The sequence below is a fragment of the Sceloporus undulatus genome, chromosome 6 (assembly GCF_019175285.1).
Source record: "Sceloporus undulatus isolate JIND9_A2432 ecotype Alabama chromosome 6, SceUnd_v1.1, whole genome shotgun sequence".
NCBI classification, from domain to species: domain Eukaryota; kingdom Metazoa; phylum Chordata; class Lepidosauria; order Squamata; family Phrynosomatidae; genus Sceloporus; species Sceloporus undulatus.
Genome location: NC_056527.1, coordinates 113,699,397 through 113,716,397, shown reverse-complemented (window position 1 = coordinate 113,716,397; position 17,001 = coordinate 113,699,397). Strand labels below are relative to the sequence as shown.

General features: G+C 40.4%; 1 protein-coding gene across 1 annotated transcript; it reads right to left on the bottom strand.

Annotated features, from left to right (window-relative positions):
• Nucleotides 1-3,074: 3,074 nt before the first annotated feature.
• LOC121933899 (vomeronasal type-2 receptor 26-like) lies at nucleotides 3,075-12,542 on the bottom strand. The gene is made up of 7 exons (XM_042473884.1): nucleotides 12,535-12,542; nucleotides 11,137-11,310; nucleotides 9,197-9,488; nucleotides 8,055-8,924; nucleotides 7,605-7,832; nucleotides 4,101-4,227; nucleotides 3,075-3,976 (listed from the first exon to the last, which is right to left on the bottom strand). Exons 1-7 carry the CDS (start codon nucleotides 12,540-12,542, stop codon nucleotides 3,075-3,077), a joined length of 2,601 nt encoding a protein of 866 aa, XP_042329818.1.
• Between the last annotated feature and the right edge of the window lie 4,459 nt (nucleotides 12,543-17,001).

Genomic DNA, 17,001 nt, shown 5'->3' with positions numbered 1-17,001 from the left:
GATGCTGCTTTAACTCTTGTGGCTCAATGCTATGGAATTCTGGAAATTGTATTTTTGTGAGATAGGGACGAAATAGACTAGCAGAAGGGGCAGCTTGACAGATTGGGGCCGTGGTTAATACACACCATAACCCCAATCTGCCTCTTCCCCAGCTGAAAAAGGAGCGGCAAAGAGCCACTCCCTTTTGGCTGACAAAAAAAAATGTCTTTTCCTGCCCAGCCATGGCTGGAAGCTGGCTTTAAGATGCTCTGGTCTGGCAGCGTGCAGCATATAAACACTGCATCGCTGGAGCACCTTGAAGCCACCCATGTGAAAATGGCTAGGGTGGCTTCAGGGTAGCTTCAGCATGTGCGGCATATAAATGCCTCCTGGACAGCGGCACAAAAGGGCCATCTGTTTTGGACCATACCTAATGTTCTCTGTCACAGGGCTCTGGTGGCATAGCAAACTATAAATCCCCATGATAGCTCATGAAGTAAAGGTCAATAGATCATGAAGTAAAATAAATACACAGGGCTCCTTTTCTTTAAATATTTACCAGATCCTCATTCAGGAAGATTATGGCCTGAGACAGATGGGTCAAAAGTGTTATTTTGCCACCGAAACTAAGGTTTCAGAGCATGCAGCAAACGCACATTCCAGAGCCCTAGTACATGTGGGTGGCGGCTTAATGGCAGTCTCCTGTCCACACAGGGGCCACCATCTTTATGTAAGCGATGCATAGCATTCACGTGTTGCTTCATGACGTAACCCGGGCACAGCCAAAAGACCCTGGAAGAACCGGGTTCTTTTTACTCTGGAAGGATGTTGCACAGTTTGGCGGCTGCGGCATCCCTCCAGAGTTAAAACAGATGCCTGCAGACCACCATTTTAGGGCAGTCTGTCTCAGCCCTAGGGAATTATGGAAAATCTCCTCCCTCAAAGGTCACCCAGCAGGTTTCCAGGGCTGAAGGGGAATTCAAACACTGGAGTCCTAGTTCAATGCTCAAACCACTACACCACACTTGCTCTCTTCTCTCACTCTCCCCCCAAACAAAAACCTTTCAGATGATGCACTCCTGTGAACCCTGCTATTTATTGACTAGGGGAAACCAGGCAGTGGTTTTTCTGGGGGGGGGGGGGGTCTGGGGGGGGGTCTCAGAACCTCTGGGTTGCCATGAAAGGAGCCTGGTGTTGTGCTACCAGCTGCAGAAATGTACAGAGATGACACTTCTCCACTGTTAATACCCCTTCCATTTCAAGAATAAAAGCAGTGATTTGCATGTTAACATATATTATGAATTCCTTCAAGAAGGAGGCATCTACAGTGTAGAAATCATGCAGTTTGAAACCACCTCATGTGCTTTAACTCCATCCTGTGGAATTCTGGGATTTGTAATTTTACAAGTCCGTTAGCCTTCTCTGTCAATGAGTGTTGGTGGCTAATAAAACTACAAATTCCAGGATTCTGTAGGATGGAGTCATGGCAGTAAATTGTTATTATTATTATTTTGTTTATTTATACCCCATTCTTCATCCCTGCATACGGATTCAAGGCAGCTAACAAAATTTAAAAACAGTACAAGTTAAATTGCTGCCAGACTGCATTATTCCTACAATGCGGATGGACCTAGAGTTATTATTGTGGAAATGAATAATTCACATGTTTCAGTGCAATACAGACTGGATTACCAAATCTTGAGGACAAAGACCACACAAGGTTCATTTTCATGCATTTTCAGTACTTTTTAAATCACAAGAGCAGCATTTTTTATTGCTTGATCACAAAGCCATAGCAAACAACAAAGTATTACAATGCAATAAACATAGCAAGCTTAAACACATTGTATCTATATACAGTACATTATTAAAACTGTATCATAACACAGCAGAAAGATATCAATACCTAATAAAAGCATCAATAAGAATGAATAATCCTGTATCCAAGAGAAGAAGGTTCCGACTGAAATACAGGATCTAACTACCAATTTTCTTGGACTGCAGAGTTAATGGATTCTCTATGGATTCTCTGTGGATTCATGGGATCTGAAGTTTGTTGTGGCACCAAAGCTCTCTGACAAATAATGTTAAATATCTCACAAAGCTACAAACTTCAGAATGCCATAGAAGTGAGCCACGGCAGTTAAAGCGGCATCAAATGTCATTAATTCTGCAGTGGAGATGCAGCCTTTATTAAGTCGGTTCTGTAATCAAGGTTTCTAATATCAGTAAAACAGGATGGAAAGGTCAGAGGGAGGAAGGAATGGTCAGTTAGATGACCTCTTGGTATGTAATAATCCTACATCTGTTGGAATAGTAATATCTCACAATATTTGTTTAATTATGTTTCCATGACTGAAAGGGAATTCAAAAACTGGAGTCCTAGTTCAGTGCTCAAACCATTGCACCACACTTGCTCTGCCCTACTGAATGGTATTATATATTTTACAGTACGGTCACAACTTGAATGTTACCTTTAGCTACATATGACAGTTAGCCATGGATAATTCATTTCTGTACCAACAGCTGAAATGGACATTACAGCAAATGCTACATTGAAATGGACTTCTAGTGTGGACTACAGCATTTGCATCAAACTAAGCAGTTTATTGAACAGAAGGAGAAATCATTGTCTCCCGGAATATGAAATAAATACCCATTGGTGGTTTAAGTTTATTCTTTCAGAAGTGAAATATTTGGAGAAATTGTCTAGAAGATACACAGTAAATAAGATAAGCCTTTAATTCTCTAGGTTTCATTCACATTTTAAAAAAGATTAACTTCACCCGTCTTATTCTGGTTCTTATTTGTTTAATGCTCTGTCTTTTCAAGGGATATAAAAGCAGTGTCCAATTGATGCTCAAAGCTGAAATTACAAAAAGATAAAAAAGAGGGGGGGACCTCAAATGCTTTTCATTCCTTTTCCTGGTGTGTTTCTGCTACAGTGATGGAAGCTCTAAAGTGATGATTTCAATTTTATTGGTTGAATTAATGCCAAAGCAGTTTTTCTGCTCTTCAAGTTTATGACATTTTACCAGTGTACAGCCTGGTAACAATACAGAATGGATGTACTAGGGAAAATGCCACATGCATCTTTAATTCCTTCTCTTCATGAGCTGCTCTCTGTTGTTCAGCTCAGGTCTGAGCAGAAGGATGAAGCATTTAGGGGAAAAAATACCAACCAGTAGCCCAGCACTGGAAGCCAAGATGGAAAAGATCTCCACAGCCACCATATTTTTGCCTCTTGAGCTGAGGTAGGTTGGAACAAAGGTGACCCACACGCTGCAAAATGCCAACATGCTGAATGTAATAAACTTGGCTTCATTAAAAGTGTCAGGCAATTTCCGGACAAGGAATGCCAGAATGAAGCTGGCAATAGCCAAGAGGCCCATGTAGCTCAGAACACAGTAAAACAAGTAGGCTGGCCCTTCATTGCATTGCAAAATGATGTTTTCTCTCAGTGAGTGCATGTCTAAATCAGGATACGGAGGAGAAGTTGCCAACCATACAATACAAATACCTGCTTGAAAAAATGAACAAGAAAGAACTGTGGAACAATCCAATCTTTTCCCTACCCACTTCTTCATCTTAGATCCTGGCTTTGTAGTTAGGAATGCTAGACAAACAATGGTAGTTTTTGCCAGAACACAAGAAACAGCCACTGAGAAAGTCAAACCAAAAATTGATTGTTGCAGAAGGCAAGTGACAGTCTGTGGTTGACCAAGGAATAGGAAAGAAGAGAGGAAGCAGAGCAGCAGGGAGATGAGAAGAGTATAGGTGAGATTTCGGTTGTTGGCTTTGACGATTGGGGTATCTTTATTCTTGATAAATATTCTTAGAACCAATAATGTGATGAGGGCAAAAGATAGAGCAAGTGCAGCTAAACTGATCCCCAAGGGCTCTTCATAAGACAAGAAAACTATGCTTTTGGGGATGCATGTGCTTCTGTTTTTGCTTGGATATTGATCTTCTGGGCATCTGAAACAGTTCTCCATATCTGAAAAACAGGAAGAGATTGCATTTCTGTACCATCTTTAATATGTCTATGCTTACATGACTGCCATAGCAAAAAATCTCACTTCATGCTCTTTGATGAAGGAATTGTGCCCTTCATACTCTACCTGTTGCATTAGAAATTTCCCCATCTGGACATGGAATGCAATCATAGCAGCAGAATGGGTTCTCTTCCTTACTTTTCTTCTGCCAACCTGGGTTGCAATGCTCATTGCACTGAGAAAGAGGGGGCACCTGCCAATAAATCCAAAAGACATTTCAATGCTTGGATTTCAAAGAGTGTTTCTTCCCAGCATTTCTCAGTGGTTCATTAAAAGTAAAGAACTTCACAATTAGGAACAAAGAAACAGCCTTTCTGCTGGCTGGTGAATTTTTGTAAAATCAGAATTCTACACAATGATCTAGTATTTTTTAAAAAAAGAATATAGAAGCAAGGAATGTTTTGCTTCATTATTATTGATTTGCATGAAACAGTATGCAATCTAACGTTGATTTTATTTTCAGCTCTGATTAAGTATCATGATGGTGCTTAAGAAAGGAATTTTCTGGTACATGAATGAACCATTGAGAAATGTCTGGATCCTCCAAAACTGTTTTAATCAAAAATCCCAGGGAAATGTGTAATGAAATCAACCTAACAAAATATGAAAATATTCTAAAAATTAAAATAATTTTAAAAGACTTAAACATATTAGAATTTCCAAAGACAGATTAAAACCACTACAGGAATTTAAAATAGTTCAAAATGAATTGAAATCATGTATATGGGAGGGTTTTGAAAAATTAATTAGGTCCTCAAAGCTTTCAGAAACAATCATATTTTACTTGGTGCTAAACATCAGCAACGTTGGTAGAAACTGGGCCTCCGATGTTTGGATGGATAGAATATTCAAAAATATTTTTTAAATAGTTGAAAAACATGTTTGTTTGTTTTTAATTTCAAGAACCCATAATGAGGACAATCATGGTCTGACAAGAATCTGCAATTGGGGATTTATTCTGCACATAGTTTACTTGTGGTTGTTTTGCTCAGGAAACACCATTTTCTAGATGGAAGACCACTCTAATATGACCCCAAACAGTTTGTTCTACAAAGTCCTGCTGGGTCTTGAGTGACAAAGATGGATGTAAGAATACATTGAAGCTACATATCTGCTCTCTCAAGAGGAGTGCAAACCCACCCAAGACTGGTAAACTACCTGTTCCTGAACCTGAGAAACATCAGTCCACAGAGCCTCCATCTTTTGGGGATTCAGTTTCAGTTTATTGTCCCGTATCAAAACCATTACAGCATCCAGACATTGTTCTCACACCTGTATAGCACCAGCTGCCTCTGCTGATGATGAGAAATAGAGCATACTAATGGCACTCCGCTCCAATGTTCTTATGACCTCTATCAGTGGTTTTATCAACTTATTTAACAGCATGGGAACCTGTGGCCTGTAAAACTTTAGTGGTAATGGGATGAATGGAAATCCCCTAATGCTTGAGCCTGGACCTCGTCCTTCAGAAAATAGAGGAACTAATATGCCCCCAGTTGCCATCCCACAGAGCTGGTCTAGTAAGAGGGCATGATGAATGGTATCAAAAGCCACTCGGAGATCCAGAAAAATCAACAGGGTAGCACTCCCATGTCTTTCTGCCAGAGCAGGGCATCAGTCAGAACAACTAAGGCCATTTGATGGTAATGCCCTGATCTGAAAACAGAATGAAGTAGGCCAAGATAATCCAAGAATGCCTGAGGTTGACCAGATACCACGTGCTCAAACACTTTGACCTAGAAGAGGCAATTTGCAACATGGTGGTATTTGTCATATACCTCTGGGTTCAGGGATGTCCACTTAACAACTGGGCATACCACTGCCTACTTGAAGTCAACATGCACCTTAATAATAAATAATAATAAAACTTTTATTTGTATCCTGCTTTTCTGTGATGAGACAATCAAAGCGGCTCACAACACATTAAAATCCACATTTACAAAATTATGTCCCAAATCCCCCCTTTAAAACAGGATTAAATATGTCACAATTAAAATATCTATTAAAACACAATAAAAAATACAGCGAGGACAGAGTGGTGGGCTAATACATGATGTGGGGGGCAGTCAGTCTGTGGCCTGGCACTTTATTCAGGAAAGGCCTGCCGGAAGAGATCTGTCTTGACAGCTTTTTAAAAAGCTGTCTAAACTGGCAATTTGACGGATCTCGTCGGTCCGGCCTTTCCATAGTTTGGGAGCAATTGCAGAGAAGGCCCTCTGGGAGGTAGCAGTTAGTCTGGTTTTTAAAGGCTGCAATAGATTCCTCCCAGAGGACCTGAGGGTGCGGAGCGGATTATGTGGGAACAGGCAATCCCTCAAATAGGTTGGGCCCAAGCCATGTAGGGCTTTAAAAGTTATAACCAACACCTTGTACTGTACCCGGAAACTAATAGGCAGCCAGTGAAGAGATTTTAGGACGGGTGTTATTCGGTCGCTCCTAGTTTTTCCGGAGACCAGCCTGGCTGCCATATTTTGCACTAGTTGAAGTTTCCGGACTAAGCACAAGGGTAGCCCCATGTAGAGCGCATTACAGAAATCAAGTCGTGAAGTTACCAGTGAATGTACAACAGTTTCTAGGTCCTTTACTTCCAGGAAAGGATGAAGCTGGTGTATCAGCCGCAGCTGATAACAGGCGCTGCTGATCGTCGCATTCACCTGATTTCTCATGTGAAGCAACGGATCTAGGAGCACCCCCAGACTGTGAACACAGGCCTTTGTGGAGAGTGTGACCCCATCTAGAACTAGAGGTTGCAACCCTATACCTGGTTTGGGGGGCCCTACTGTAAGTACCTCTGTTTTGTCTGGATTCAGATTGAGTTTGTTTTTTGTCATCCAGCCCATTACCACTTCAAGACACTAATTGAGGGGAGAAATGCCATCTGTTGTCATAGCTGCTGATTGGGACATGGAGAAATATATTTGGGTGTCATCAGCGTACTGATAACACCCTGCCCCATATCTGTGAATGATTTCTCCCAGCGGCTTCATATAAATGTTGATTGGCATTGGAGACAGTATGGTGCCTTGAGAGACACCACAGTTAAGCTCCATTTTTGAGGAGCGACTCTCCCCGAGCATCACTCTCTGGAATCTACTCGAGAGGAAGGACCAGAACCACTGGAATGCAGTGCTACCGATTCCTAACTCTCCCAGGCGTTCCAAGAGGATGTTGTGATCTATTGTGTCGAAGGCCACTGAGAGGTTTAGAGGCACCAACAGGGTCAAGCTTCCTCTGTCAATGCCTAGATGAAGATCATCAGCCAGAGCAACCATGGCAGTCTCCACCCCATATCCTGTCCTGAAGCTGGTTTGAAATGGGTCTAGATAATTGGTTTCATCCAAGATGACTTGGAGTTGAAGGGCGACAGCCCTCTCGATCACCTTGCTCAAAAATTGAAGATGGAATACAGGCCTGTACTTCTTCATATCCAGGGGGTCCAGGGAAGGTTTTTTGACCTTCCCCATTATGCTGAGGCATATGCACCTGCTTGGATGCAGCCCATCAATCCACTCTTGCTAAATTTTATCAGTCAAAATGGGCAAGGCCAGAGATCTCTCTTGAAACATATACCTGGTTAATTCCTCTGTGCCATACAATCATATTTTCCTGAATGATGAATTGTTCATTTTGAGGAGCACCGGGATCCACCTTCCCAACTTTCCTTCTCTGGAAGGAATTGTTTGGTAATGTTTCCAAATTAATAATATCAAATGAACTTCTTATTTCCTTTCTCTGATCAAAGGATATGCTTTCTCCTACAGAGTTGTTAAATGAAATGACTTGAAGAAATGGATGGAGCTATAATTGAAAAGGGAGAAAAGAGGGAGAAACAAAAGAAGAAGGAGAATGTCATTTCATCATACTCTTCCAATTTTAGGACTCCAGCTGAATGGTCAAAGGGAAATGCAAACAGAAAATCTACAATTTTATTTCATTAGCTATACAATGAGGACAAAATTCAGTGCAAGCATTTCATATCATCTCAGTGTGTTTGTGTGTGGGATCTGCTGGAGACATCACCTGCCAAGGCTGCAGATGGTGCAGTTTCACTCTAGTACATCTCTTGTTTGCATGAGAAGTGGATTCCCCTCTTTTGTCAATGGATCTAGACTTGGATATGACATGCAAAGCATGAGCCACACTGAGGACAGCATTATAGATACTATAGCTGTGGCCAGTCATGCTCATTTCAAACTGAGGTTTAGGGATATTCTCTAGAATCTCATTTCCAGTACATTGTCCCATGGCTTCTGATTGTTCCCAAGGCTTTGGAAAGGAACAGTCAAATGCTTGTTCCCAGAAGACTTTAATAAATGTATCTCCTTTGTTCCGGAAAGGATTGGTTGTCTTTAGGAATTCTCTGAAACCTGGAATGTCTTCTGAGTGGACTGCAAAAGCAATAGCACCGTGGAACACCTCAAGATCCCAACCTCTTAGAAATCCTGTTAAAATGAAATCAATCTGAGTTGTCATGATCCACACCTTAAATGATGCATGAAGACCTCCCAAAGCTAAGATAAATCGTAGAGTTGCGATTGTCAAAGATTCCCCATAGAAAATAATTGTATCAGCTGTACTATTTGTTAAATGTACATAAATAGCAGAGGCCAAATATGTAACTCCATCCATGTCATCTAAACGTGCCATATATGGTATTCTTTTGGTAAATTCTGCACAGATCCCATTCTTGAAAAGCAATGGTTCCACACACTGCAAGAAATGCTCTCCGCTCTCATTATCAACTGCAAATATCCCAACCCATGTCCATCCAAAATAATGAAGCAAATGGATTAACCCAGTGTTCTGATGGGATTCATTTGGGACCATGGAATAAAATGGAAAATCCTGTGTGTTAATAATCTCCTCAAGGTCAATTGAGCCATATATAATCTAAAATAAAATGTACAAACATGGTAAAAGTATGTTAACATGAGTTATTTTATGATCATACACTTATTTATTCAATGTTCATTTGGAAAGAAAAATGCTCAATGTGGCCATTTAAAAAAGTCAAAGTATATTCTGGGGGATTGAAGATGATGATGTTAGTCGTGTAGGGCTTTTTTTAAAAAAGGGGAAAAAAAGGCATTCTTATCCATCTCTTTGTATAAAAGTTTACCTAGAGAAAGAGAATGAGAAAATATTGCACACATAGAGCCTACCTGTGGAATCTTATAGAAACCTAAAAAATTTGCCATGTGGGAAGAGGTGGCAGCCCCAAGCCCTCCAATGACAGCTATCAGGTTCCTCCATTTGTCACAGATGTAATTGGGAGAAAATCTGTGGGATTTGAAGAGCAGATCTATAGTGGTCCGATAGGTCATCCTTGCATCATAGTAACTGTCAGCAATATGGAATCCCAGAGTAACATTAGGCAAGATCTTAGGATCTTGGTTGATCTCATGCACCGCATAAGCCAAGGCCAGGGCATGCTGGTAGAATTTAGTCACCATTCTGTAAAAGAATTTAGAAGCAAAGTGTACAGGTCAATTTTGTATTAAAAATATTGTTATATTTTCTGTCTGGTAAGGTAGCTACAGAAAGCAGGAAAAAAATTACATGTCATTTTTTGGTCTTCTCTGCAATACTTGGTTTCTGAGCATTTTCATTTTTCTTTCTTTCAATGGATTATTTCAAACCAACAGAGTTGTATTCAGGTTTACATGTATTTAGGGGGGAAACCTATTCCATTTAAAATGATTAAGGGTCAAAAGCAACTAACTCATTAGGAAAAGGCATCATTTGTGGATATTCTGTTCATACAAATAAAATTCATAGAAATGTACAAGGTAATACATGGAGAGAAGGCAGTCCTACTCTCATAATCCTAGATCCTAGGAAGCCCAGTATCTCTAAATGGCTAGAGATTCTGGAGACCCTTCCCCACACACCACAAATGTAGACAGATCTTGTAATTGAAAGAAAGAGGTTGGCAGCATGAGATTTGATAGACCTAAGTCTACTTCATCAGATGTATTTCCTCCAAATGCATATGAAGAAGTAGACTTAAGTCTACAAAAGCTCATGCTGCCAGCTTCTTTCTTTCCGTTAGTCTCAAGACCTCTCTACATACTGATTCTACAGACTGTACAGACTAACATGGCTATATATCTATGAATTCACACATCTCAAAGTCAAACTATGGAATTGGATGGTAGAAAATGCAGTAATATCTTCCATCTTGGACAAGTTTAATGGGGATTAGACGAGATATATGTATATTAGGCTATAAATTTATAATAGTCATGGTATATTACCAGCCATAAAAGTGACAATATTCTAGAAAGAAGAGTTATCATTAACACAGGTAGGAAAGTGTTGTTATACAAACATCCTGCTTGTGAATGTAGAATAGGTATACAGTCGATGGCTGCAGAACAGAAAACTGCTTATGTTCCTATTCTGATTCAGAATTGTTTTGGTTATATTTAGATTACACATAATTTAGAATCGTAAATTTGGAAGGGGCCACAAGGGCTATTCAGTCCAATCTCCTGCCATGTATTTGCTTGCATCTATTCAGATATGATTTCAGATTAGGTCTAACTTACTGCTATTATCTCCTTAATATGAGGAAAAAACAATACCACACCATCCTCTTAGACATCTTTTCGCAAATCCCATAATTTTCACAAATATTTTCACAAATCTCATAATGTATAACTCAGCATATCTTAACTGTACCCAACTCAGGCTATATAGCCTATCTTTGTGCATAATGTCCTGTGTTTGTGCTTTTAAAAGAACTTGTTAAATATATTGAATTCTTGACTCTTCCATCTCTCTCTCTCTCTCCCTCTCTCTTTAATTATTATGGTTTTTAAGGAATCTCTCTGTTCTGTGCTTGTGGCCTTTAAATGTGATATGATTGGCAAGAATTCTTTAACATTATGTTAATTTCACCTCCCAAATATCCCTCTTATTATTAGAGAACAAAGTTCACATCTTTTGTACAGCTAACAACATTTAGTGACAAGTGCAACACCCAGAATGTGAAGAGCAAGCTATGCTTTTATCAGAACATCCTGGCATGCAGATGAGAAGTTCATTATGAAGTTGTTAAATTGAAAATAGAAAGAGGGAAGAAATAATCATATCTTACTCTGGAATCCCAAACATATCCTGGGAAGGGTTTTCTTTGAATGAGGCTTCATAGAAAATATAAACAAGCTGAGAAGAGATGCCACCAATGAGAAGTTCGCCTGGCTGGTACCACTCTTGGGGAATGGGAAAGATGTCACTTGCATGGCATTTCAGAACACTTGCTTTATTAATCCTGGGAAGTAGCAGAAGGAAGAATATGAATAACCAAAGCATTCTGGTCAGAACGTTTCTCCCTCTAAACGCAAACTCTCTCATCTCCATTCATGGCAAGTGATCAGTTCGACAGATAATTTTAGATTTTGCCCGTTTCTGCCTCTGTCCCTCTTAAAGGAAATGCATCACTTTTAGACGGTATCCATAGGAAGAAAGTTGCTCACTTGAAGGCTAGTTCAATTTGCAACATTCCAATTTCACATCTTTCTGTAAGCTGCAAGGTGAGAAAATGCCAGAAATGCAACTGACAGACTCCTGTCTGCCTTTTGCACCTACTTCCCATTCTCTATGGAACAGAGTTTTTATTTATACCTGCTTGCAGGTCGCTTGTTTACTGCTTTGTACTGCCTTGTAGAAATCCTTTGGAGTTTGAGGCAGATGGCCTAATCATAGCGATTTGAATGATTCCATGGGGAAATAAGTAGCTCTTCACAACTGGTGAGGATATTGGAGAAAAAAAACATATTGGATCTCCCCCCCCCCCATAGGCTGTAGCCATGATTCTGAATTAGGGCCAGATGGTGAATTGATCCCCTGGTGAGAAGACATGAACAAGAAGGTTAGAGTCTGTTGGAAATGCAACAACACTGTGCACTGAAAGAGTTAAAGCCTCAGAGTGGGTAGTACAGCCTTCAGTAGCCTTTCTTCTGAACATCAACAAAGGCCTGTCACAAATGGGCGTCTCTTCCAGACGTCCCTAACCCTAGCACGGACTGAGTCTGTAACAAATGGCAGCGGCCGTTCCACACGGCAGCCGCCATCTTGACGTAATGGACGCTTTGCGTCTGCACATTGCGCCCTGGAAGTGATGCTGTGAGTGCGTGACTAGTGCCTCGCGGCTTCTCTTCCATGGAGCAAGGAGGAGCACGATTTTTGTGCTCCTTCTTTGCTGCGTCTGGGAACCACGCCATTTGGCTGCTGCGGTTCCCGGATGCAGCAACTGGCGGCGGCAGCAGACCGCCGCATTTCGGCAGTCTGTAACCCGCCAATGTCTCCTTATCTAAGTTGTGTCTATTTCGCTGGTGCCCATTTCCCTACAGGTCAAAATGCCCTCTCTATTACTTTGCCCGAGTTTTCTCTAGCTATTAAGCCTCAAAATAACAAAACTAACAAAGGTGACTCCATCTTTCTATAGCTTTTTATTATAACAGGAAAATTCTGCCACTACAATGCTACACAGTACCTCACCATCGCAGACTTTGAACAGAGTTCAGATGGATTCGAGTGGAGAGTTTTCATCATCAAAGAAGACCTTTTGCTTGGCTTCACAGTCACTTTCCTTCACTGTGTCTCTTGCACGGTAATAAACTGCAGTGTCCTCTGTTTTCAGGTTGTTCATTTGCAAAGATAGCAAGCTATTGGAATCATCCCTGGAAATGATGAAGCGTCCTTTCACAGCATCTGAATAGCGAAGGGGACTTGAAGATCTACCTATATCTGCAACCCATTCCAAGCCCTTTCCAGGAGTTTGTCTCACCCAGTCCATGTAGTAGCTGCTGAAAGTAAAGCCAGAGGCTTTACAAGAGATTAGAAGGGAGTCTCCGGGTCTTTTTTCATACCCTCCAAACTCTTCCGACTTTATCTCCGATTGAACATCTAGAAGGAAGGGGAAGACATCCTATAATTATATTTGAACCAGAACAAAGATTAAATGCAATAGTCATTTTTTTTACTTAAAATAAGAAAAAAAATGCCTCTGAAAAGTGGGAAAAAGAAAACCAAGTTTAGCCAAAATATCATTTCTCCGTTTCTTCTTCTTTGAGAGGAGTTGAACCAGAATTGATCAAGGCACAGTGTTGTGTCTATGAGCTTAGCTGAGTAATGTGAATATATGGCCATTCTAAACAGGAAGCTGTCTGTATATTTGCATACCCTGCAAAATAAAGCCAAGGTGCAAGATCTTAGCAACCCACTCAATAAGATTTGGGCAATGAGGAAGAATTACAGTAAGGAATAGGGCATGAACATGGTCCAAGGTATTTTAACTAACTTGGATGCTGGTATTGTAGCACATTCGATATATGAGGTGTCCAGAAAACCCATTATTGAGATTAAGCTGGATTGAGTCTGTGATTACCGATGACGTGGACAAGATTCTTGGTAAAGCGAAGAAGATGAGATGTCCTCTTGATCTTTGCCCAAGAGATACAAACAGCACAAGTTACAATGTGTCATCATCCTAGGATATCCTAATGTTTCTTCATCTCTTTTTTTAGAAGAAGACAATCCATGGATGAAGAAAAGACATGATAGCTGTCCAATTTCTTTAATGGTTCTACTCCATCTTTTTAAACTGCAGATACAGTCGCCCTTCTGTGACCACAGGTTCTGCATCCACAGGTTTAACCAACCACAGTTCAAAAGTATTGGGTGGATGGGGATTCCAAAAAGTAAACCTTGCCATTCACCATTTTATTTAAGGGATGCCATTTTACTATGTCATTGTATAATGGAACCTGTGCATCCATGGATTTTGGTATCCACAGGGGGTCTTGGAACCAAACTAGAGCATATACAGAGGGCCTATTCTAGCAACATCATTAGTGATGGGATCTTGGTTGAGCCCTACTCCAGACCTAACATGCCATCAACTTTAGGTATTTTGGTCTCTCCTGTGAAAGAGTTGTACTGGAAATGAGGTTATGAGAGAAGAAATGTAATACAGGAGCCCTGGTGGTTAAATGCCACTGCAGCCACTCACTCACAAACCATAAGGTTGCGAGTTCAATACCAGTGAAAGGACTCAAGCTCAACTCAGACTTGCATCCTTCCAAGGAGGTCGCTAAAATGAGTACCCAGATTGTTGGGGGCAATTAGCTTACACTTTGTAAACTGCTTAGGGAGTGCTTAAGTGGTATAGAAATGTACTTGCTATTGCTATTGCTATACTTGCATACCCTTGGTAATAAACTGCCACAGAGTCCTTGATGTTGGTATATTTTCATGCTCCACTGGTGCAAGAGACCCAATACATCAAGGTCAAGACTCATCAACTGGGCCAAATGGGACATAAAAATGCCCTCTCATTTTTTTGTATACACACTATTGGCAAACAATTGCTTTCTTTGGAAACAGAAGAGATTAATCTGAGTAGAATGAGTCTGTGCTGAAAAGAGAGTTTTTACTTGGCTTCATATTCACTTTCCCTCACTGTGTCTCTTGCACAGTAATAAACAGCAGTGTCTTCAGTTTTCAGGCTGTTCATTTGCAAAAACAGTAGACTGTTTGAATTGTCTCGGGAGATGATGAAGCGCCCTTTCACTGAATTTGAGTAGTAAATGTGAGCTGCATCTGTTGGATGCATACGTGCAACCCATTCCAGGCCCTTTCCAGGAGCCTGTCTCACCCAGCTCATCCAGTAACTGCTGAAGGTGAACCCAGTGACTTGACAGGAAAGGTGGGCAGATCCTCCAGGTTTTTTCAAACCCCCTCCAGACTCCTCCAACCGGATTTCTGACTGCACATCTGGAAGGGAAAAACAAAACTCATTTTTTCGGGCAGACTGAGAATTGAAATACCTCACCATTCTCTTTATCTGAAAGAACAAAAGCTACCATGGTAAACTGTGAAAAAGACAAGGAGATGGATCCAATATAACATTTCTTATTTTCCTCGGAATGAGATGAAGCCAAAAATAGTTGCTGACAATCACAAAGAGTTGTGTGTATGGTTGTAATTGGGGCACGAACAGTATATCACAGATATGAACAGGAAGCTATCTGTGTATTTGCATCTATTTGACCATAAATGAGCAACAAAGGCCTTTGACAATCCACTGTTTGTCTATATTTGCATGTCTTGTAGAAGAGCAAATCAGAGGCAGTATTTATAGGGATGCCTAAGACAGGAATGATATAAATTTTAGCCATTCACACTCTGTATTTGAATTCAACCAGAAGCTGGCAAATTCAGCTTAATTTGGGGGGTGGGACCCCAGAAAGTCTCAGATTTTGTTCCTGTTCTTTCCAATTTTATTTTGGAGATCCATATATGTTTGGTTTATCCAGAATATTTTCTGTCACCTCCCAGTATGATCAGAGACTTTTTACACCAGCTTTCCAGGTCAGTTTATTTTAACCCAGTATAAAATTCATTCCAGAACCACAATTAAGATTCATGGGCATTGTAAGTAGAACTGGTTCAACCCATAAGTTTGGAGGTGGGATGCAGACTTGCATTTCACATAGGTTGACCTGTGTATGACTGTAATGATATCTCCAACTGAAAATCCCCAACATTTTCAACACCAGAACTGAGAAATATTATCTTCTGTGTAGGAAATGCTCTTTTCTGTGTAAAACAATCCCATGCAAATTTTACACCTCATATGTCCTATAACTGTAAAGATGTCTGTTAGTCCAGGGGGTTATTGAGACAGTGAAAATAATCCCAGTAGAATCTGGGTTTAACCTTTGTTGTTCACATACATTTCGTATGCATCTAATTAAATGGAGGTGGGGCTGCCAAAAAACAACTTCACTTGAATTTTTTTTCTGGTTTTCCTAAAAGATTTGAATCATCAGCTGTGTGAATTGCAAATGCAAATAGACCAGGGATAAACTAGGATAAAATTCTGCATGCCATGAATGTATTTTGAATATATCCACAGCACTGACTCTATTTGCAATGCTGACATGTGTGAGCAACAGAACTTGCAGAGATCCACATAGGTGCATTTCCAATTTTAAAAAAATTAGTGTGAACAACAAAAGCGGAAGGTGTGAGTGAGATGATTTACATAGTTGTGGTAAGAAAAAGTCTGAATAAACCCCCAGGATTCTTTTTTTCAGGGTTTCACTATACTAAAAAAAATTTCTATCAAGCATTTTCTGAATATTTTCAGTTATTCTTTTCATCCCAACTATTGAACTAGGTAGTGCAAATACCATAGAGGCATGTCTGCAGTCTTAATGTATAATTGCACCAAAGGCTTTTTCTTGGTGTTGCCCTGATGCAAACACCTCCATGTGTATCCATTAATAAAAGAGGAATAGGTGAATTGCTCCCTCCCCGTCTTCTTATTGAAAAGTCAATTTCTTCATCAATGAATTTTAGAAAGCCCACACCCTGCATTGCATTGCCAATTGTTTTGCTATTTTCTCTACTAACTGTTCTACTAATTGTTCTTTCACAGCATCTTTCTCTCTATTGACCACTGCATGTAACTAGGAATTGTTCATAATAAAATTAGTTTCCTCTTTTTGTATGCAGTCCTGATAGAAATTGTCTCACTGTGTTTTCTCGGGCACAGAAGTAGACGGCTGAGTCCTCTGGTGTCACAGATCTCAGCTGGAGGGAGAACTCATTCTTGGAGGTGTCTGAAGAGATGGTGGTGTGACTCTTTAGAGAAGAGGCATAATTTGTGCTCCCGCTATAGGGGTATATTCTTGCAACCCATTCTAGACCCTTGCCAGGAGGTTGTCGGATCCAGTGCCATGCATAATACTGAGTAGAGATGGAGAAGCCAGTCACATGACAGAGGAGATTGAGAGTCTCCCCAGGTCTCACCATTCCTGGTCCAGAAGATGTGAGTTGAACATCTGAGAAAACCCCTAGGAAAGAAACAACATTCCAATGAATATCTAATATCCTTTACAATACAAACAAGGAAAGTGGTTAGATGTGGAATAGGAGATGAGCTTACCTTTTG